A 21,838-nucleotide genomic window follows, 5' to 3' on the forward strand; every position below is an offset into this window, starting at 1 on the left:
TGGGTTTCCATGGCCGAGCAGCCGTACACAAGCCTAAAATCACCCTGCGCAATGCCAAGCATCAGCTGGAGCGGTGTAAAGCACACCAACATTGGACTCTGGGGCAGTGGAAATGTGTTCTCTGTGTTTGTTGGAGGAGGAATAATGGTCTGTGGCTGTTTTCATGACTTTGGCTAGGCCCTTTAGTTCCAGTGAAGGGAAATCTAAATGCTACAACATACAATGACATTCTAGAGAACTGTGTGCTTCCAACTTTGTGGCAACAGTTTGGGGAAGGCTGTTTCCTGTTTCAGCATGACAATGCCCCTGTGCACAAAGCGGGGTCCATAAAGAAGTGGTTCGCCGAGTTTGGTGTGGAATAATTCGGCTGGCCTGCTGCACAGAGCCCGGACCTCAACCCCATCAAACACCTTTCGGATGAATTTGAACGCCGATTGTGAGCCAGGCCTTATCACCCAACATCAGTGCCAAACCTCACTAATGCTGTTGTGGCTGAATGGAAGCGAATCCCCACAGCCATGTTCCAAAATCTACTGGAAAGCCTTCCAAGAACAGTGGAGGCTGTTACAGCAGCAAAGGGGAGACCAACTCCATATTAATACCCATGGTTTCGGAATGAGATGTCCAACAAGTTCATATGGGTGTGATGTTTGTATGTCCACATACTTTTGGCCATGTAGTGTATTTCTGAAGATGTGGCCCTGAAAAGTCCCTTTTAAATACGCTTTGAAGACAATTCTTCCTGTTTATTCTTAAATTATCATGTTTATGTGTAATCAGAGCTGTGCTTTTTACACTAATAAATACTGAAAGTTTAATGGTTAAGAGCCTTAACCACTGTCAACTTCGGGAAAACATTAAAAATCCTTGTAAAACTTAACTTGTTGTTAATTAATTTCGCCTCAGGGGGGCGGCCTTGCACACAAAATAGCTGATTTTGCTCTGTTCTAAAAGAATGCGTTTGCGTTTGATCAAATAGCTCTGCTAATGGTTCAGCACATATACTTTCAGATTTCGTTGCCCAAACCTGGACACGCTCCTTTGTGGCGTATTCATTTTCCTTTTCATCGAAAATTTCGAAAGGACGTGGTCGAAAAAAGTAGTTGTCCTGTATTTAGGGTAATTAAACTTCCTTTGTGTGAAATTTCATGTCCATCAAAACATATATGGGAATATTACGAAGTGTTTAATAACCTTCACCCTGTCCGAGAGCATAACATGGGCCTATTCGGCCTGGGAGACGATACCGGTACAGTTTACTCTGTACTTCCGCTTTGAATGGGGGTCTCCGTTTATGGGTAGGCTAGCCGTGCGGCTAGGCTAACCGGCGATGGTTTTCACACTAGGAACTTAGAAAATAAGGTTAGCTGACCTTACCATTCATATAGGCTATGTATGTATTTGTGACAAGTGGTGCTTTGTTTCAAGCTGTTTATTTATCTGGTAAACGGACACGGAACAACGTAGGCACACATTATTATACGAAAATAGCGAAAAAAGTGTCCGTCTATGGGTAATCTAACGATATAGAGCTAAAAATCATGTACAAACTCACATTACCAAACCCTTGCCCTGACAGATGTGGTCTGTTTGCTCAAGTAACGTGCCCTAAATATTTTTGAGCATCTTGCCAAATTTCAATGCTAAGAAGATCTTTAAACACTGACTGCCAACAGAACTGAAGGCAGTCACGGAGAGCTCCGCCTTCAGTCCACGTGCCTAATGCCCTCCTCTTCCTTCCGTCCTTATCGCCCGCGCGGTACTTTGCATAAAATGTGTGTCAGTGGAGCAGCGCTCACCTCGGCACATGCAGAGCGCACATGCGGTGTAGCTTCTCTGCAGTAGTTCGTCCAATGAGAACGCGAGATACGATAAAAGCGCTAGAAAAAGAAACGGTGCCCGGCACGCATAGAATGCGCGATAACCCCCCCACTACCACCACCCCCCATGAACAGTGAAGGGGACAGGACTGCAAGTCACATTACACGGTCACCTGAAAACGTGTTTGATGTTTGAAGGTAGGAGGAGGGCGTGCATTAGTGGGTGTGCAAATACGCCTCTACCTTGACAGCTCTGCAGGAGATCTGTCTGGCCGTGAACTGTCGGAATTTCTGAAAACAGCTTGTTCTCTAGTTGTACATCACGTCGCTGAGCCAAGACGCTCATCACTGGTCAAGAAATAAGAGAGGAGATTCGTACCGCCGCAGAGCAGGAAACCCGAAGTAGTGCGAGCAGTGAACACGATCAATATCACTGTTTCAAAGAAGCGCATATTTCCGACGGGTTCATACGCGCATCCCGTGCCCAGCGTACGCACTTCCTTCTCCGTAACATTGGGAAAGCTGGTTTCCAGGTCTTTCATGACTCTTAAACCTGTATCGACACGAGTTCCCCTCCTGTCTACTGATATAAAGAGAAGACTAAGGGCAAATCATATATAAACCGTTTAATAAAGCATTCCACCACAAGAAAGATGGACAACAGCCCTGGTGAGTATTGGCTATTATTATTATCATTATTATTATTATTGTTATTATTGTTGTTGTTGTTTTGTAGTAGGCTATCGATACATTTAAATTGGTAGCCCATGTTAACGCTATTATGTTGATCCATGTCATTTTTTAATCGCAAATGTGTTTTCTACAGTATTCTGTTCATTTCACATAAAGTAAGCTTAAATACAGGTTCTGCAACAGAGGCGATAAAGCATGTAGCCTACGATGACACCAGCTGATTGTGTTGAGTCACAAAATGCAGTAAAAGCGCGATATGCAGTACTGCATCTTAAATTCTGGTAACTATTCCAGCAGGACTGAATTGATTGAGGCAGTTATTGGGTTATTGGCATTACTGGGGACGTCTTGTGCCCAATAGGGTGTGTATGAGAGATCATTTGGAGGAGCGGCTGCTCCGTTTGAGAACTAGGACAACTCACTGCGCTCTTCCCAGGGAAGCGGTACAAGGCGGGATGTGTGGCCGGTGGGGGCACACTAAAAAAGGCACACTAACTAAAGGAAACAGTTTTACAAACTGTACCAGTACAATAGTTAAGTGTTGTCCTTTGTTTTCTCACGTTTCCTGGCGCCGTGTGGGTCTAAGATGAATACCGAGTGGACTATAAATGTTACAGAATGGGAGACTGCACCGATAAAGCGCACGCATAGCCTTAATAAAGTCTGATGTGTTGTATCAGAATTGCGGTTAAATCTAATGATGTTGGCATCTAATAGTCTGTAACCCGGGTAACATAATCGGTATCATAAATTCCAGACAAGTCTCTGATTTGAGACATTCTTTTTATTGTGTTTTCGCCCTTGATGTAAAAGTTGCCATCCGCTCCGCCCAGCGTTTCTTTCTCAGTTCGGTGCACGTGCTTGAGGCGAGCCCCCGAATAGCCTACTGCGACGCGGCTCGGCCCCGCCACTTCCTGCTCATCGTCATGTAAACAAGCTCACGTGTTGGGCTGACCTAATGCAACCTGTATTCTGCCCGCTCTCCCCGCCTCTGCGATCGGTATGGCGTGTGTGCAGCCAACACATTTGACGCATGGATATGCTTCCGAATGTGATTCTGTACTTTGCTGCAGCGACCTCATCTTCGTTTTAAGGAGGACGGATGGATTTAAATAAGAAAAGCGTAACACTCCCAGAAGGATCTACATTTTCTATTCAGGAGGACAATTGTAACATACAATTCGGAAGCTCAGCAAAGGACAGTTCAGCAGTTCAGTAATGCTCGGCCGTACTTCCTCTGTGACGCCATTCCCGGGGGTGTAGTATGTTTGCAGTGTCTGCCCACCCGTGTTCTTGGCCAGAATTAATTGGCTTCTGGTTCATTGCACAAAGCTGCAGTCACGTTTCCGCGCTGGTGACTGGATCAGAGTCGCGTGCTGAGGGGCACCCCTTTCAGCTCCAAGATTTTCTAAGTAGGCGTGCTCTGGGGCAAGTGAGGAAATGTATCAAAATAAATATCGGAGTGTATTCCATTTGGAAGGTGGGAGTCTTAGAGGCGGGTTTAAAATATCATGCCGGCTTAACTGCCATAACTTTTTTATAAAAACAATCTGCCCGTTTTTACAGCTTCAGTAATAAGGAACTTGTAATAATAATAATAATAATAATAATACTTTTACAGCACTTTCATAATACGGAATGTTCTTCACAAAAAGGGCACACAAAATAACACCAACATACATCAAACATTTACCAAACTTCTGCTTTGGGTTAAACTGTCATTCACATAGAAATCTAATGATTATTTCCCAGTGATTTCCTATGGCTGTGCAATATGTATTTTGTTGGACCACCTACTTTTCGCTGGACCACCCCCTAAGTCCAAAATATGACATATTTAAATGACACAGGCTGCATTTCCAAAATTGACCTAAGATACAATAAAACAAAAAACAAAAAAACACTGTGGCTCAAGAATGTTCAGGGGCTACTGTCCGACAGCAAATACTTATAAAATATAGCTTACTGAAAAAAAAGATAATTAATAAACTTCATTAATAAAATTAACATTAATAACATTTGTGTATTGATATTCAAGTCACTCTGGATAACTGGGTAATCAGTCCAAGGCAAATAACTTCATGCATTTAAACCTAGTAGATTTAAAGTCTTCTGGCTGATCTGAGTATGTTGAATTACTTGTCCACCTACCAAAAACTTTTAAGTCAAAGGGACTCTGTGGTATAATCTCAATATAATGTGTCTCTGGCTGTTTATTGGGACTCAAAGTAAAGGTGTGTAGGGTTGAAATCAATGGAGCAATGGAGGTCAAATGATGTGGCAAAGTAAACTTAGAATAATAAACATAAAGGAGTTGAGAGACAGGCTAAACCAAATTAAATTAGAAAACAGTCATGGTGCCTGAACATATTAACAGGTTAAATTAACAGGTTAACTGCCAATAGCAGGTACAACACTTCTCTCCTAGACATGCACCCTTTTAACCTCTTTTTCTGTTTGAGGCATCTTTATGAGCCCAATGCTTTCTGGGAGTAAAAAGAGCTCTCTGAACTATAAGAGGGTGCTCCAAGATGAAGGGAAACCCGCAGATAAGACATCATCAGTGTCGTCTATCTTGGGGTCACTGAGCATTACAAGGACATTTGACAACGGAGACCCCTTTGGCCCACTGGCCTTGTCCCATTGTCTGCATGGACTGGTTAATATGGTTAATTGGCAACACATATATCTAATTTTAGTTGATTTACCTGGCTGTTTTTATCTAATATATTTTTAAATAAGGGGCAACATAGCTCAGGAAGTAAGACTGATTGTCTGGCAGTCGGAGGGTTGCCGGTTCGCCCTCGGCGTGTCGAAGTGTCCTTGAGCAAGACACCTAACCCCTAACCCCTAACTGCTCTGGCGAATGAGAGGCATCAATTGTAAAGCGCTTTGGATAAAAGCACTATATAAATGCAGTCCATTTACCATTTAAACGGACATTGCAACTGTCTCAAGTCAAAGTTATCAATGTAAAGCAACGACAGATAGGGCTAGTCCGGTTTTGTAGTTCATTACAAACCGAAGAACTCTGAACGCTGTACTACGTTACCACATCTCAGTTATATCTGGAGGAGTATCGTATGATAATCATTGCGCGCATGTATGAGTAATGATGCGGATATTCTGCTAAACAAACCGCCACTTTTATTCCACGCCCTACGCTCTACATCCTGCTCTATTTAACTTTAATTTTAATTGCACCTGAAGCGAAGCCCATGGTGCTCCGTTTGCGTGTCTATCCTGCTGGTGGTGGGCGCGCGCTGCCTCCCTCGAAAATGCACGTCCGGATACTTCAATCACCGTCACGTGGACACAGTCATTTTGCCTCGTGCCGCGCGTGATCCCCCATCTACCCTATATTAAGCACCCCGCGCTCGCTCTTTCTCTCTCGCTGACTCGTTCCGCTTGTCTGCCCGGAGACTGTTGTTTTTATTCCGCCTACAGTGATGGAGAGTGGGAGATTGGTCAGTAGGTCAGTGATTTTGTACAGTAACTTGATTTGTTTCGGCCACGTGCCTTTACTTAATGGGATGTTTTATTTTAAAAGCAAGCATAATAGTATTCGATATTTAACTATTTAAATGCAAGTCTGTCGGGTTTTTTAAACTACTCCATATGCCACTGCCATCAGCTCCCAGGCACCCTTAATTTATTTTTCCTTTGCTTACTTTCAAATTGTAACTGTAACTCACTTGAGTGCCTCAATTTGTGGAATATTTCAACTGGAGGTTATGTTTGCTGTCTTGCATGCAGAGAGAAATGTGAGGCTCTCCTGTAGCTCTACACAACGCAATGTAACTGTGACCAGAAAAAAAGTGACCAATGGAAACACATGTACTGGACCATACCATTATTTATAGGCCTATTCAGAGCTTGTGCAATAACGAGGGATATTGACTTTTTTTTTAATTACTTTTTTTTAGCATTTGACACGTGACATCACTGTGTGAGGCAGGGTTAATTTTACATACACTTATTTATAGGAGTCTTTTCTAAATGCATAAACTGTGATTGAAATTTTTTCATTTTTGTCACTGGTTAAGATATTGATATTGAAAAGCCATGATCAGCCAACAGATGTATCAAGATGCGCCTTCGTCCTGCCTGCAGTTTGTGGGGATGTATGGTTTTATGCCAGACTTATCACGCGCGCGCAAGCAGCTGAGGGGAGTATAAATGCAGAATTTAACGTGATCCGGAGGTTGCGGGTTCGATTGCTTTTTACAACCTCGAGAAAGATATTTTTGTCCGAACTGCTGCAGTGAAATATGCGGTCGCGTGGAGAGGAAACCGTGTGCGTGTGCGACGGTTGGGTTGCGGCGTCCTCTCCGGAACTTGTCCACGTGCACTCTGGGTCCCCAGCCTCCCCCCCAGAGCTGCAGCGCTGTTTGGAGCTTCCAGGTTGTTACGGCGCTGACCCACTTCTCCCGGTTTCTCTATGCGGCGGGCGGTGCGGTGAAATCCCACCGAGAGGCCGGGGCGGGCTCGGCGTGGCCGCTTCCGCTTCCCAGCCTGAACACTCGGCTCAGCACCGTCCTCATGTTATCCCTCTGGCCCAATCAATGTGCTTTTCCTGGGGTGTTGTTACATTAGGGGTTTTCCCCTGACAGAGGTCAGTAAGGCATTCAGTCAGTTTTTTTAGTCCCCCCCCCCCACAACCTATGCACACACACACACACACACCACACAGATATGCACACACACGCACACACACACACAAACATGCACACACATACGCGCACACAGACATACACACACAGAGACATGCGCGCGCACACATAAACATGCACACAGACATACACACACAGAGACATGCACACACACACATAAACATGCACACAGACATACACACACAGAGACATGCACACACACACATAAACATGCACACACAAACAGACACACACCCGGGAACACAGAAATGTTAGTGAGTGTGTGCTGTGGAGGAGGGAGGGGGCAGGAGGAAGAGGAGGAGGGGAGGAAGGCTGATGACGCTGCCAGTGCAGCGCTCACCTATCCCAGCCTGCCTCTGCTTGCTGGTGGATCACCACCTGCATGGGGAGGCCAAGCCAGCGGTGTGCTCCGATGGGCTCGGCTGACTCCTCAGCTTTATGCCAGGGCTGTGCTCCGCCCTCAGTCTGCCCTCAATCTCCTGCACCCGCGCACGTGGGCCCGAGAGCACCGGTCCCCGTCAGGCCTGGGACACCGCCTGCTCGCTGCACACCAACAAGCCGTCTTTCAAGGGTCAGAGTTTAAAGGTCAACGCAGACCACGGCCCACAGTTCCACATCATCCGATCAATCAATCAAATTTTATTTGTACGGCGTATTTCACGGCAATTGTCCCAATACGCTTCACAGACAACCCTGGCCTAGACCCCCTTCAGGGGCGAGCCACACCCTCCATTACTGCATTCGAAATGTATAAAAAGCATAATCCCTACCATCATGGGCCCTCATCCACTGGCAGATCAGAGAGGTTCAGAGGAGCTGATTTACCCCCATGTGCACAGCTGGACATTAACCCTTGCAGTTTGCGGTGGTTATAAAGCACACAATGGCCACACTCTGCATTCAAACCTGCAACTGTCTTATCAGACTGAGACTCCTTAACCACTATTCCACCCTGCCACCACCAACCTCTGGATGTTACATGTGTAGAAATGCAGCGATGGAGACAGCAGGCCCCGCTTATCTCGTTTCAGAGTCCCTTGCCCCGACGGCTCTTCCATCAGCGGGTGTACAGCCAGTGCATTGTGGGATTGAATTCCATATTGTGATGTGGTGTCATCGTGCCCTTGAGGAGGGTAATTGGTTCCACAGAAACAGATACTGCAGCCATATAACATAACGAGTCTTGCACCTTGCTCTCGTCAGGATGCCATGCTAGGGGTCACCATGCCAACACGTGGGCCTGCTGTGGGACCGATTGGGGGGGGGGGGGGCTTGCATGAGGTCTGGCAGCCAGCCACTGCCCTGGGTACTTTTTTTTTGGGAAAGCCCGACGCTGCTGTGTGTCAATAACAAAACAAAATTCATTGAGAAAAATGTGTTGGCTGAGGAGCTATTAAACACACGAAGCAGAAGCCACGTGCAGGAGCCAGAATTGGGAGAAGGTGTGCTTCTTTTGAGGGAAGCGTTACCTGTTTCATTTACATTATCTGAGTCAGAGCACAACACTTTCTACATTTACATTTCTGTAGTCTTAAAAAAAATATGGAAAACTTACTTACAGTAACTGCCCAGAGATATTTGTGTATTGTAGTGATTTGCCTGAATCATCTAAATCTCAACATTGATAGCTGTCACTATTGTTACTGAGTCCTCTGTTTAGCACTTAAATAGTGGTAAACAGATAAGCACCGACTAACCTGCCGTTTAAAATGCAAGACTAACACCTGAATGTTTTCAAATGCCTAGGTGTCATCAAGTGTTGATCTCTGTTTGTGATGGAGCAAGGACGGGAGAACAATGTGACCTATTGCACAATGTGACCCAAGGTTCATATAAATCAATTCCTCAGTAGTTTATCATTGCCATCAGTATTGTAGCATATAATTAGGATTATATTTCTTGCTCCTATAGTGAAACTACATATTGCATATGCTGGCATTTTTTATCATGGTTATATGATGTTATGCCTGAAAACACAGCCAGCGGTGCTAATCTTATCACAGCCTCAATATAACAAAATAATTTTAATAAACTGTCCAACAATGTCGAAAGTACAAATACAACGTGACTGTAATTCCTCTCCACCCACATCCAAAGCCTGAGCTGACTGCTGCGGCAGTCTAAACACATTAGTCCTGTAGTGGTTGCAGTAATGAACGCGCTGGGGGTATTCGCGTTCGTTGTCTGCACGGGACTGCGGAAATCGCGCGGGCGGTAACTGTGTTAGGAGTCCATGTGATTCAGCGGTCAGGTGTTGTGCAGTTAGCCGGCTACAGGCACGCCCCCAAGGGAGCTGAGCTATTATTGGAGCAGTGGAGGCAGGAGGCACTCACTGCCACGTGAGCCCGTGTTTGGAGAGATTGGAGAGAATAGCGATGCACAACAGAAGGGAATGCGCGTGTGTGAGAGGAACGGAGGAAACGCTGTGCAGTGAAAGCGGTCTGTTTGTTCGCGTACAAACAAACAAGAAACAACCCTAATTGTATAGCTACTAAATATTTCTAACATGAATGCATAACCTCCGCGGGCTGTTCTCGTTCACTGCAGAGGTTTGGTCTGTTGTCCCAGATTATTAAAACTATTTTTAGCGCTCAAGCGCTTGTTCGTTTGAATACGCAATTGGACATGTTGTCCAGAATACTGTCCAAAATTGCGTCACACAAAATACCGTAGTAATTTTTTTCTCCATGCATTATATTAAATTCTCATCTGGGATTTTTGTGAGGTAACAACTCCGCATAACACATCAGCCTACCCTGCCGTTTCATATAGTTTGCTTTACTTCCATCTGGCCAGCTGTAAAATATTTTTACCGTTGTGTCAAGAGAAAACAAAATGAACAGCTGGTGGTTTGTATTTAGTGGAATCAGATGTGAGGCAGCAGGCCTTGTGCATCTCTGGACTAGTTATTATACTTCTCTCATAATTTGAATTAATGTTGTATCGAGGAGCAGTTTGTACTGGGTGTTCTCTTTTGCTGCACATGAGATGTCTAAACTGGGCTAACAAAAACTGTACTGAGGGGAACAGAGGCGTCAGTGTGATGATGAAAAGCCAGTTAATGAGCGCAGTGAAAACATCAATCCAAATTAGCCGTTTTTGGTGACTGATTTCTGTAGGTGTGTGCATTTGGAGTTTAGAGCTAAATCTAGTGCTTTTAACTTCATCTAACTAATCATGGGGCAATGACATATAAACCAAATACAACCAAACCTATGAAAACAGTGTATATCTAATATGCTTCTCATGTTGTTTTTTTCACCTGTTCAGCTATTTGATGACGTGTCAATGATCATTCTAAAGTACTAATTATCCTTTTAACTAATTAACTAACTGCTGTTCGTTCTAAACCTTTGTATCCACTACTGAAAATTGCATAATGTAAATTTAATTTAATCTTAGGTAAATGTAATGTAATCTAGGGCAAATGTAATGTAAACTAAATTAAATCTAATGTAAAGCAAATGTAATTTCAGGTAAATGTAGTCTGAGGTCAGTGTGATGTAATCTAAAATAAGTAATGAGATCTGAAGTAAATGTGATGTATTCTAAGGTAAATATAATGCAATCTTAAGTACATTTTATGCAATTGTAGATATATATAATGTAATCTAAGGTAAATGTAATCCAATCTGAAGTAAATGTTATGTCATTTAAGGTAAATGTAATAATATCTAAAGTAAATGTAATGTAATCTAAGGTAAATTTAATGGAATATTAAGTAAATGTTATGCAATTTGAGATAAATGTAATGTAATTTATGGTAAATGTAATACAATCTGAATTAAGTGTTATGTCTTTTAAGGTAAATGTAACGATATCTAAACTAAATGTAATGTAATATAAGGTAAATGCAATCTAAGGTAAATGTAGTGTTATCTAAAGTAAATGTAATGAAATCTGAGGTAAATGTAATGGTCTCTAGGCAGCATGGCTCGTGCAGCAGTGACTGAAGTCTCCCCCCTGTCCTGTCTGTGCCTGTAGGGGGTGTGATTCTGTACGCCAGGTCTACAGGCAGTGCCAGTCCCAGCCCCGGCAGCCCATCCAGCGGGTACCAGACCCAGTCCCCCTCCTCCCAGTCCCAGCCCTCGTCCCCGGAGGAAGTCTCTTTCACCGAGATTGGGGTGCTGAAGCACAGGGGCGGCTACGAGGGCACCCCTCCTTCGCCCGAAATGGTCTTCCAGTTCCCCGACGTCACGCACCCCCCCGCGGCAGCCCCCGCCTCAGCCCCCGTGGTCACCCATGACAACCACCCAGTCACAAGCAAGAGGTCCGCTGGGTTCACAGGCACTTTCACCAGTGAGTACCTCCAATTTATTCCTCTCTGTTCATCTTTCTCTATCTATTTATCTAGCTATCTATCTGTCTCTCTCCCTTCTCCATTTCACCCCTTCTCTCTCTCTCTTTTATCTCCTCTCCTCTGAATGTGTGTGTGTTATAGTCCAACTGTAGGTCTGATCAAGGACCAATTTCGCCCACAGTTTGGCGTTGTTTATTGATTCATGTTTTTCTGATTATCTCTCTGTTGATAACATTAACTTCTCTACATAAAAAATGCTTTATATTTTGCCTCTACTGTTTGTGTCTCTGGATAAAAGTGTCTGCTAAGTGATTGTAATGTAATGTATTTGGAGGAAACAGCAAATTATATATAACAATAATAACTAATTTTTCCCTTCTCCGTCTCCTTCCCTCTCTGTCTTTTGCTCTCTCTCTCTCTCTCTCTCTCCCTCCCTCCCTCCCTCCCTCCCTCCTTCTCTCTCCCTGTGACAGAGACCGGTGGTATGGTGTTGCTGTGTAAAGTTTGCGGGGACATCGCGTCCGGGTTCCACTATGGCGTACACGCCTGTGAGGGCTGCAAGGTGAGAGGGGGGGCAGAGCCTGAGGGAGGGAGGGGGCGGGCCCTTCCACCGCGCAGCGTTAGCCGCGTAGTGAGCGCCGAGCCGGTCCCTTGCCCAATATCGCGGTCTCACACCGCCTCTCTGTCGCCCCCTGCAGGGCTTCTTCCGCCGCAGCATCCAGCAGAACATCAACTACAAGATGTGCGTGAAGAAGGAGAACTGCCTGATCATGCGCATGAACCGCAACCGCTGCCAGCACTGCCGCTTCAAGAAGTGCCTCTCCGTGGGCATGTCCCGAGACGGTGAGCGCCTGTCAATCAGCCCAAACCACACCCATCGCACCCAGACCCCACCCCCCACCTTACCCACTGATGCAGTTTGCCTCATAGTGGTGCAGTACTGGAGACATTAGAGGGCAATGCCCCCCACCCCCCCCCAAAAGGTGCTTGTGTCCCCCAAATTTCAATAGGTTACACGGCCATAGCCCAGAATAAGTAACACAATTTCAAACCCCCACCCCACCCCCTTATATGCAAAGTCATGTGATTAGGCCCCCTCGAAAATTAAAATTCCCTCCTGTCCAAAAATACCCAGGCCCTGACCCTGGGCAAGTGACCCAGCGTAGGCGTGTCCAAAGGCATGGACTGTCGTGGTTACCGCGCCCATCTCTGCATATCACACACAAACCACGCCCCCCCCCCCCCCCCCCTCGGCCGAAACCCACACAGGAGGGTGGGGCACGGTGCCGGGTCACACCAGGATAGCGCTGCGCGCGCGCCTCGGTCTGTGCCAAGAGCGCCCCGCCGCCGGGGAGGAACTGCGAAGGCCTCCGCTCTCCTCCCCTCTCCCTCTCTTCCTGTTTCTCTTCCCCTCGTCCTTTCCTTCTCCTATCTTCGTTTTTCTCGTTCTCGTTTCTCCCCACCCTCTCCCTCCCTCCCTCAGCTCCCCATTCCACTTCCACTCTCTTTCGTCCTCCCTTTCTCTTTCTCTCTCTCTCTCCTTCTCTCTCCCCCCTCTCTCTCTCTCTCTCTCTCTCCCGCAGACAGTGATTTATGAGCGTGGAGGTTCTGTGGCCCCTGAAGCTATCATTCATCCTGAAAAGTGCAGCGAGCGTAGGATTTATTTTAGGAAATGGGAACACAGCCTCCTTGATTACTTCCAGTTTGCCCCCTTTTTTTTTTTTTTGAACATCTCGTACAGTTAATTTATCAACACCGGCAACAATTAAGGAAGAAACTTAGCAGTACCGCTACATTAATCCCCCTGGCATTAGCGCGGATCTCATCAGTCATCAGACCGCCTGTTTCTCAGAACCCGCTTTGTTTAATCCCCCCCGTACCGATCGGCGTGGTTACTCCGGAGAGCCGTTTCGCTCCGCGTTTCGGTAAAAGCTTCGGAAGTCATTTTTTGGGGTCGCCGAAAAAAAATAAAATAAAACCGAGCCAGAAAAAGGCGAATGCGCCGTGGTTTACTCGACCTACTTATCTCCGCTTAGCGCGACTTTCCCGCCAGCCAGCTGGTCTCACTGTACCCCGAGCCTTCGTTCGCCTTGCATAACCCACACGTGAGAAGGAGAAGGCTGGGTCTTTTGGGTGGCAGTTACTGTGGTCGGAAGAAGGTGGTGGAGAAGGAGCGTGTGGGGGAAGGGGGGGGGGGTGTGTGAAACGAGGGCAGGGCCTTCATATCGGCCATCTTGAAACTGTTAGAAACCGCAACCTAGAAACCCCCTTTTCGAATGCGCCGCTTGCTGTGAAAACAGGAAGACCTCTCGCAACGGCCTTGCATCCTACATTCGACCGCACGCCCCGATTTCGCTCAGCGTCTTGTGTCATCTCGCTGTCCTCGTGCAGGTGGGAAAGCGCTCGGTTAATTTCACCATCTCTGACCCACAAGACTGAGGGTGTTTTTTTATATCTTTGTAAAGCGTGGGACACTTGCAGGCTGTTTCCTCTAGGGGGCCTTAATCCATTGCACCAGCTTCTCTTCCAATGGCTGCTGCTCTAACAAGCACAGAATGGCCAACCAAAAGCCCGCTTCGAGCTGAAGAATTAGCCTCAGAAAGTGAAAGCAGATTTATAACTGTGACAAATTATGTGTGATGTCCTATCATGTTTTTTTCTGAGCAGTCATGTGATTCACTCTTATTTCCTGAGCAGAAACCATTCGCAATTAAATAAATGCCATCTATTCTTATGGCATTTATGCAAAGAATAGGGTGGTGTACAGTAACGTTTGCTTTTTAGCGGTGATGTTGTAATGAAGCTATAAGGTTTTGCTACATGCAATTATACAGTATGTATAGAAGTTATAGTCTATTATTCAGGCTCGCTTATTGCAATATGAAATTGCCAAAAATGAAAAAGATGTCTGCAGACTATTCCAGGACTCCTTTTTAACTATGTCAATGCAAAGATTGCAATAAAACTCAATTTATCACTGTACTTTATAATGTAACTTGTACTTTACTTTAAATTTCCAAAATTACAATTCTTTGACATATGTAGTAATTAGTATGTAATATCCTCATGCAATAGTCACAATAACAGCTTTAGTCCTACAAATGAGAGATTTCTTTAGGTTACAAGACCAGCTCTTCACCCATTATACTACACTGCCGCCCTCTTTCTGATCTCAGTGTTCTATTTTGCGGTCATAATTTATGCATGAATGCGCAGCTAAGCATCATGCAACAGAGCTGACTGTCTGTCGTAAGAGAAAGGACAGACTCAGTCCTCTTCTTTGGGCCGAACCGTTCCGTCTCTAAACCTGTTCAGAAAATGGCCGCAGCAGTGCGGCAGACCTCATCTGAACTGTCTCTCTCCGCGTGGTCATAAAACTGTACAACGGCCGCTTCACCAAAATGTACTTCCTCCCACGCTCTTTCCTGTTAAAGCGCCCCCCCCTCCCCCTTCTCTCATCATTTCACTAATTTTCAATTTACGCCCCCCCCCCGCCCCCCAAAAAAAAAAACTGATATCAGTCCCCCTCGTATGCCTGTGAACACTGCAGTTGCACCCCAGATTCTTTCTCTTCCTGGTGTGAAGCAGGAACCTCTTGTTCCTCCTGTTCCTCCTGTTCCTCCTGTTCCACTGACCTACTTTCGCGCGTAGAGATGGAATGAAGGAGGGAGAGAGGGGGAGATGTACTGCAGGGTACAGGAGTGGTGGGGGCTATAAATAGGCCTGCCAGCTGACTGCCATTCTTGGAGGGGGCGGGGGGGGGGGGGTGAAAGATGGGGATGGACTGGATGTACAGGGTTCTGCTGTTAGATTCGTAGAAATGTATTTGAACCTTACCAGGGTCCCCTCCACCAGCTGTTTATTAGGTTATTAGGTTAGCATTATGCTAACAGATAAAATTCGATTTGTTTAATGTATTAATATTATGGTTATGGTAACACTATTTTACATTATAGAGGCATTCTTACTGGCAGATTTAAGACAAGCAAGGAAGAAGAACTAGTCACAGCTAACTTTAGACTCATTGATTTTCAGGAGTGCACTATGTCATTTTTATCCATTACAATAAAATGGTGGATTTAATAAAAGCTCAGCTGGGTGACTGCAGAGTGACTGCGCAGTTGAGCTGGGGGGCTGCAGAGTGACTGCGCAGTTGAGCTGGGGGGCTGCAGAGTGACTGCGCAGTTGAGCTGGGGGACTGCAGAGTGACTGCGCAGCTCAGCTGTGGTTCAAAGAAGTGGTGGGTGGCATTTCAAATGGACTTTGACAGACAAGAGTGTAAGTGTGCCTTCTTCCACACTCACGGTCTCGTCTGTCGGAGGACGGATGGACGGAGGATGCCTTAGCGATAAAGAGAAAGAAAGGGATTGAAAGTGTGTCTCGTTAAAACCCCGTAGCGACGGTTTCTAACGGGCTTCCTCGCTCTTCCTCCCTCTCAGCGGTGAGGTTTGGGCGAATCCCGAAACGCGAGAAGCAGAGGCTGCTGGACGAGATGCAGAACTACATGAACAGCCTGAACGAGTCCGCCTCCATGGACATGGACTCCGCCCCGCCCCCCGAGGCCCCGGCCAGCCCGGAGGACAGCCAATCAGAGGCGGCCATTGGGGCCATCTCCCGGGCCTACCACGACATCTTTGTGAACGGCCAGGACCGGCTTGGGAAAAAATGCTACACCAACGGCAACAGCAACCCTCCGTACTACCAGAGCCCCTCCCCCCAGGACTCCGGTTGCCCCCACCCCCCCTCCCAAACCTACCCACCCCAGGGGTACCCCTCCTGCCCCGCCACAGGGTACCGAACCTCCCCCGGTTGTCCCGTCACCCTGCGTGACAGCGACCCTTCATTCGCCTACGTTGACAACGGGCATTACAGCCTGTCACCTTCCTCCAATCAGAGCCATTCCCGGTCCAGTGTGGACCCTCCCACGCAGACCTATTCAGCCAATTACAACAGCTATCCTGCAGGGGAGTCCCAGAGCCAGACGTCCTGCCCGTGGAGACTGGCTGCAGGCGGCAAAGTCCTGGTGAGTAAATGTGTGTGTGTGTGCGTGTGTGTGCGCGTATGTTTATATGTGTGTGTGTGTGTGCGTGTGTGTGAATGTTGGTTCATGTAAAGTACCCAACCTGTCTTTACGCCATAGCAGCCATTTTGACTCCGTTTGAAGTGTAACCGTGTGAACCTCTCCCCCCCCCAGGCGTGCCCCCTGAACACCCATCCCGTGGCTCCCGCAGACTGCTCCAGTCAGCAGGTGTGGGAGGCCTTCTCGCAGTGCTTCACGCCCGCCGTCCGCGAAGTGGTGGAGTTCGCCAAGGGCATCCCGGGCTTCCAAAGCCTCAGCCAGCAGGACCAGGTCATGCTGCTCAAGGCCGGAACATTCCAGGTACCCCATGCAGCCCTGCCCCACACAGCCCTGCCCCACCCTCCCCAGCCCCCGCCCTGCCCCGCCCCACACAACCCAGCCCCACCCTCCCCCGCCCCCACTCCCACCCTGCCCCGCCCCCACAACCCTGCCCCACCCTCCCCCCCCCCACTCCCACCCTGCCCTGCCCCACCTGTGGTAACACTCTAGTGCACTTTATTCTTTATCAGGAGGGCAAAACAGCACTTTAGCAGTACAAAAGTAAGATATAGACCATTAACCCTATGTATAGACATAAATGTACTGTATATATAATATATAATATGTGTGTGTATGTATACTCTCACTCTCTGAATTTAAAATTTCAGTTCTAAGGAGCATTACAGGCGTGACACAGCTCTGTCTCCCTCTCCTGGCCAGGTGCTGATGGTGCGGTTCTGCTCGTTGTTCCGCCCTAAGGAGCGGACGGTGACCTTCCTGAACGGGCAGACGTACCCGCTGCCCGTCCTGCGGGCCCTGGGCATGGGCTCGCTGCTGGACGCCATGTTTGAGTTCAGCGAGAAGCTGGGGGCTCTGGGCCTGGAGCCCGACGAGATGGCGCTTTTCATGGCCGTGGTGCTGGTCTCTGCAGGTGAGAGGAGCTGTGATTGACGCACCACTCCCCTTTGACCTCTACCTGACCTCTCTGACCTCCCTTTGACCTCCCTCTGTTCACTCCCCAACCCCTGACATCCCTCTGCCGCGTCTCTGACCTCTCTCTGTTCTCTCTCCTCTCTCTGACCTCTGACCTCCCTCGGCTGTCTGTCTGACCTCTGTCTTACCTTCCTCTGACCTCTCTCTGACCTCTGTGACCTTCCTTTGACCTCCCTCTGTTCACTCTCCAACCCCTGACATCCCTCTGTTCTCTCTCCTCGTCTCTGACCTCTCTCTGTTCTCTCTCCTCTCTCTGACCTCTCTCTGTTCTCTCTCTATCCTCTGACCTCTCTCTGACCTCTCTGACCTCCTTTTGACCTCCCTCTGTTCTCTATCCATCCTTTGACCTCCCTCTGCCGTCTGCCTGACCTCTGTCTTACCTCTCTCTGACCTCTCTCTGACCTCTGTGTGACCTGTCTCCCCAGACCGCTCGGGCGTGCTGAACGTGGGGGCGGTGGAGCAGCTGCAGGAGCGCCTAATCCGGGCCCTGCGCTCCCTCGTCACCCGGCGACGCCCCGAGGACAGCGCCCTCTTCCCCAAGCTGCTCCTGCGCCTGCCGGACCTGCGGACCCTCAACAACCTGCACTCCGACAAGCTGCTGGCCTTCCGCATCGACCCCTGAGCGGCCCCGCCTCGCGGGCCCCCCTCTCTCCCCCAATCGCAGTCCTCCGATCGGCCCGCCCGCTCGGCGAGGCCAGCCAAACCCCTAACCCCCCCCCCACCCCCCCCCCCAGTTCACAGAACTGTAGAAAAATGGCTTGTGTGACCAGTACAATTTTCCATTGAAACGGTGCCAGTGCAGTCTTGAGGCTGAACCCTGGCTTCCTACTGCAAATGCGGGACCTGAAGTGGCTGTTTCAAAAAAAGCTCTCTCTCTCTCTCCCTGTCTCTCTCTCTCTCTCTCTCTCTGTCTCTCTCTCTCTCTCTCCCACACACTCGCAGATTAAATGAAATAGAGTAAATAGAATAAGGCCAGCACATGTGGATCGTTTAACCCTTGTGCTCTGTACCTGTGAGACTGTTAGCCTGGGTCAAATAGACGCAGGATATTATTGGGATTTTTAATTTACACAGAAATAACAATTACACAAAAATACACTATATATATAATCTTTATCTAAATTCCAAATAATATAAATAATACATATATGGTTTATGGTTGCAGTAGATTATTGATATTTGTTTTGGACTGACATTCTCAATTATTTTTCGTCTTATATTCAAGGAAACCATATAGGCATAAAGACATAAAGCAAAGAGAAATGCAAAACAAGAAAAATTTACAGTGGTTTAGTTCCTGGTTATGAAATATCTCTCTACAGTGTTGTTCCTCTTTTAAAAGTTAAAATTTGACCCAGACCGAACACAAGGGTTAAGGACCACAAATAACGTGTACGTGTGTGTGTGTGTGTGTGTGAATGCATCTATCTGTGTGTGTGTGTGTGTGTGTGTGCATGTGAATGCATGTATCTGTATGTGTGTGTGTGTGTGCGCGTGTGAATGCATGTATCTGTATCTGTGTGTGTGTGTGTGTGTGTGTAAATGGAAAGGGAATTAACTTATTGTACATAACATGTATAGTTAAAACATTAAAACATCATAAACATGAGCCGTTTGTATATTGCAATGTTGAATGAAAGACTATAGCAAGGGCACATAGTCGAGTATGGGATACTGCATCAGACTGCTCTGAAATAACTCCTAATCTGCTATTTCAAATGTTTCATGGAAGATTATATTTTGTTTCTATTAGCAATGAATTGCAATTAAAGATGCAATCCAATTATATGCAAACTATTCCTTCACAAGGCCTCCCTGGCCATATTTTAGCTAATCAGGGAGAGCCCATGTGACCTTTTGTCTCATGCATGTTAAGATTTTGTTTGTTTGTTCATTCTGGTTTGATCTCGGATTTTGTAAATACTGTATCACGGTTGCTTGCTCCACAATCGATTCTGATGGTTTTCATTTTGAATGGCAGGCCAGAACCCAAGGGGAAGAACTTGGGGTCCAGTTTTAAGGCACAGTGTGTATATTGTAGGGTGATGGAGAGGGCTCCAGGGGGAATTGGGTTACAGTTTCACTGGCAAAGAGAATAAAACACAACTCTTGTGACACAACCTGTCTATGTAAACCTTAGTAAGCCCAGCACCCACCCCTCGGCCCCAAAACCTGCCTTTTCAGGACCCAAACCACAAATCAGACTTGTTTGTTGTTAAAGGTTCTTAGATTGTTGTTGATTCATCACGTTGTACTGTATATATTGTAGAAACAAAATGAATGCTAATGTCTTCTTGATCTTGATCTTCTTCCATAGAAAAACTAAAGATGAGATTATATACTGATCACTGCCTTCGGTCTCTTTTTTCCTATTGGCTGGATTTTGCACAGGAACCGTTGTGTGCATTCTAGTCTAAAGCACAGCTCTGTCCAAGGTGAGGATCAGGAGCTCGTGCCTGATGATCTGTCAATCACAGAACACTGGCCTTTATGAGCTAGCGTAGCATATGGCACGCATGCTAAGTGAAAAACCTGCTCTCTGAATCTGGTAGTGAGCTACCGCTTTTGAAGCCTGTCCCAGAATTCATTGCATCCATCCATTATCTATACCCGCTTATTCTGAATTCATTGCATATTTTGTCTTTATCCAGTGCCAGCTGGTTAGATGTTCATCTTTCTTGAGTGCTGTCATTAATCTTTGGTGAGAAAATGAATAATCTAAGCATCACCATCAATGCATAGAAAATAGTGATATTATTTTTCTAGTTTCATGTGTATGTAGAATATTTCTCCTTCACTTACTTCTTCTTTTAAACTGTTACACTTTACAACAGTTACCACCAAAATAAGGCAATCACAAAGTGCACTTGTACCACATTCATTAGAATATTACTATAAAGCAACACAACCACATTGTGTAATCTTTCAGTGATTGAAATAAGGACATGTTTAAGACATTATATGTATTATATTCCTCCATGAATTTACAGATATTCTACCCTTTAAGCTATCAACACATTGTTATAATGGGTCATGACACACTAATGATTCATGAACCCCAAAATGGGTGGAGCTATCACCTATTAAAAGTTAAGTCAGAGATTTCAGTGAAATATGAGGTCTTACTATAGAGATCTTTGATTGGTTCATAAGAGTCAGTGACTGACAGCACACACTAGCTCCACCCATTAGGGGCTTTGGAGGCCTAGCCTCTGGTGATCTCTTGTGAAGATCAGCACTGATGATGCTGGAGAGGCCCTCTCCTCCGCATGCTACTGCATTCAGTTCACACTGCAAGGAGCAGTCCCCCATGGAAGACAAAGATAAACAAACAAATAAATAAACAGAATAGAATAGAATACAATAAATGGAAGTCTTAGCCCAAAGTAGAATGCCGGATAGTAGAGGTTCTACTGTAGTAAACCACCTGAAGGCTTGCAAGCTGTTGCACAGTAATTACACAACAGGAGGCAGGAACTTCCCCTACCAGCTAACCTTCCCCTAATTAGAAGCCTACCCATTAAGAAGAGGCAGTTCTGACAGCATATCACCACATAGGGGCCACTTCCAACTACACACAGACACACTCCTGCAAAAAAGGGTACTTTTTCTGTAGAATGTTGAGTGCAGTTCTGTGCCATCTATTAATTAAAATACATTAAAATACATTAAAATACATGTTTGCAAGTAAAAATGGCAATTCTGCGACTGCGAATTCAACAAACTGGGTTGAAACGAGAATTAAAATAATTTTTAACAAAATTATCGTAATGTCCAAACTTCCAAATTGTTACCTATAACAGAAAATAGATGTAGGCTAATTCCCACTCGAATATGATTACCAATTCCCAATTTTTAGATAGGATCAAATGACGAATAAATATAAGGGAGAAAAATAATTCAGGAAGGCAGATTACTGGCTCTTGAGAATAAGCATTTCCCAGCAAATATAACTTTGGCGCCACCTGGTGGAATACGTTTTCATTAAGCATGCTCCCTGGTACGGCATCTGGTTATGCTGCCTTCATTCATTTTCAGATTCATTTTCCTGGATGCCAGAAGGCAATGTATTCTAGCAATAAGCTTATTAATAAAGTAAACCGTTTTTTTAAACCTGTTTTAAGTAAATAACAAATATTTTCATTAGAATATATTGACCCTATGACCCTAACCCTAACCCTAACCCTAACCGTAAACCTAACCCCAAATAGGGGTTTCTGGTCTGCTTAACGGCCACGTTCATTGTCATGGAATATTATCAGAGAATGCCTGACCCTGTTATATGGTTACAGTTACTTGA

The 21,838-nt window shown here is 46.1% G+C and overlaps 1 protein-coding gene across 2 annotated transcripts; it reads left to right on the forward strand.

Moving 5' to 3' along the window:
* The first annotated feature begins 1,780 nt into the window (after positions 1 to 1,780).
* On the forward strand, positions 1,781 to 19,883 carry LOC135234709 (nuclear receptor subfamily 1 group D member 1-like). Of its 2 annotated transcripts, none has more exons than XM_064299572.1 (8): positions 1,781 to 2,489; positions 11,171 to 11,485; positions 11,960 to 12,048; positions 12,185 to 12,329; positions 15,926 to 16,509; positions 16,681 to 16,866; positions 17,266 to 17,476; positions 17,964 to 19,883. In XM_064299572.1, exons 1-8 carry the CDS (start codon positions 2,474 to 2,476, stop codon positions 18,158 to 18,160), a joined length of 1,743 nt encoding a protein of 580 aa, XP_064155642.1. In that variant the 5' UTR covers positions 1,781 to 2,473; the 3' UTR covers positions 18,161 to 19,883. The 2 variants fall into 2 exon arrangements, with proteins under 2 accessions (XP_064155642.1, XP_064155643.1); XM_064299573.1 differs by lacking the exon at positions 1,781 to 2,489 and adding an exon at positions 5,893 to 5,988.
* Positions 19,884 to 21,838: the final 1,955 nt, after the last annotated feature.

Source organism: Anguilla rostrata, chromosome 11 (assembly GCF_018555375.3).
Source record: "Anguilla rostrata isolate EN2019 chromosome 11, ASM1855537v3, whole genome shotgun sequence".
Classification (NCBI taxonomy): Eukaryota; Metazoa; Chordata; class Actinopteri; order Anguilliformes; family Anguillidae; genus Anguilla; species Anguilla rostrata.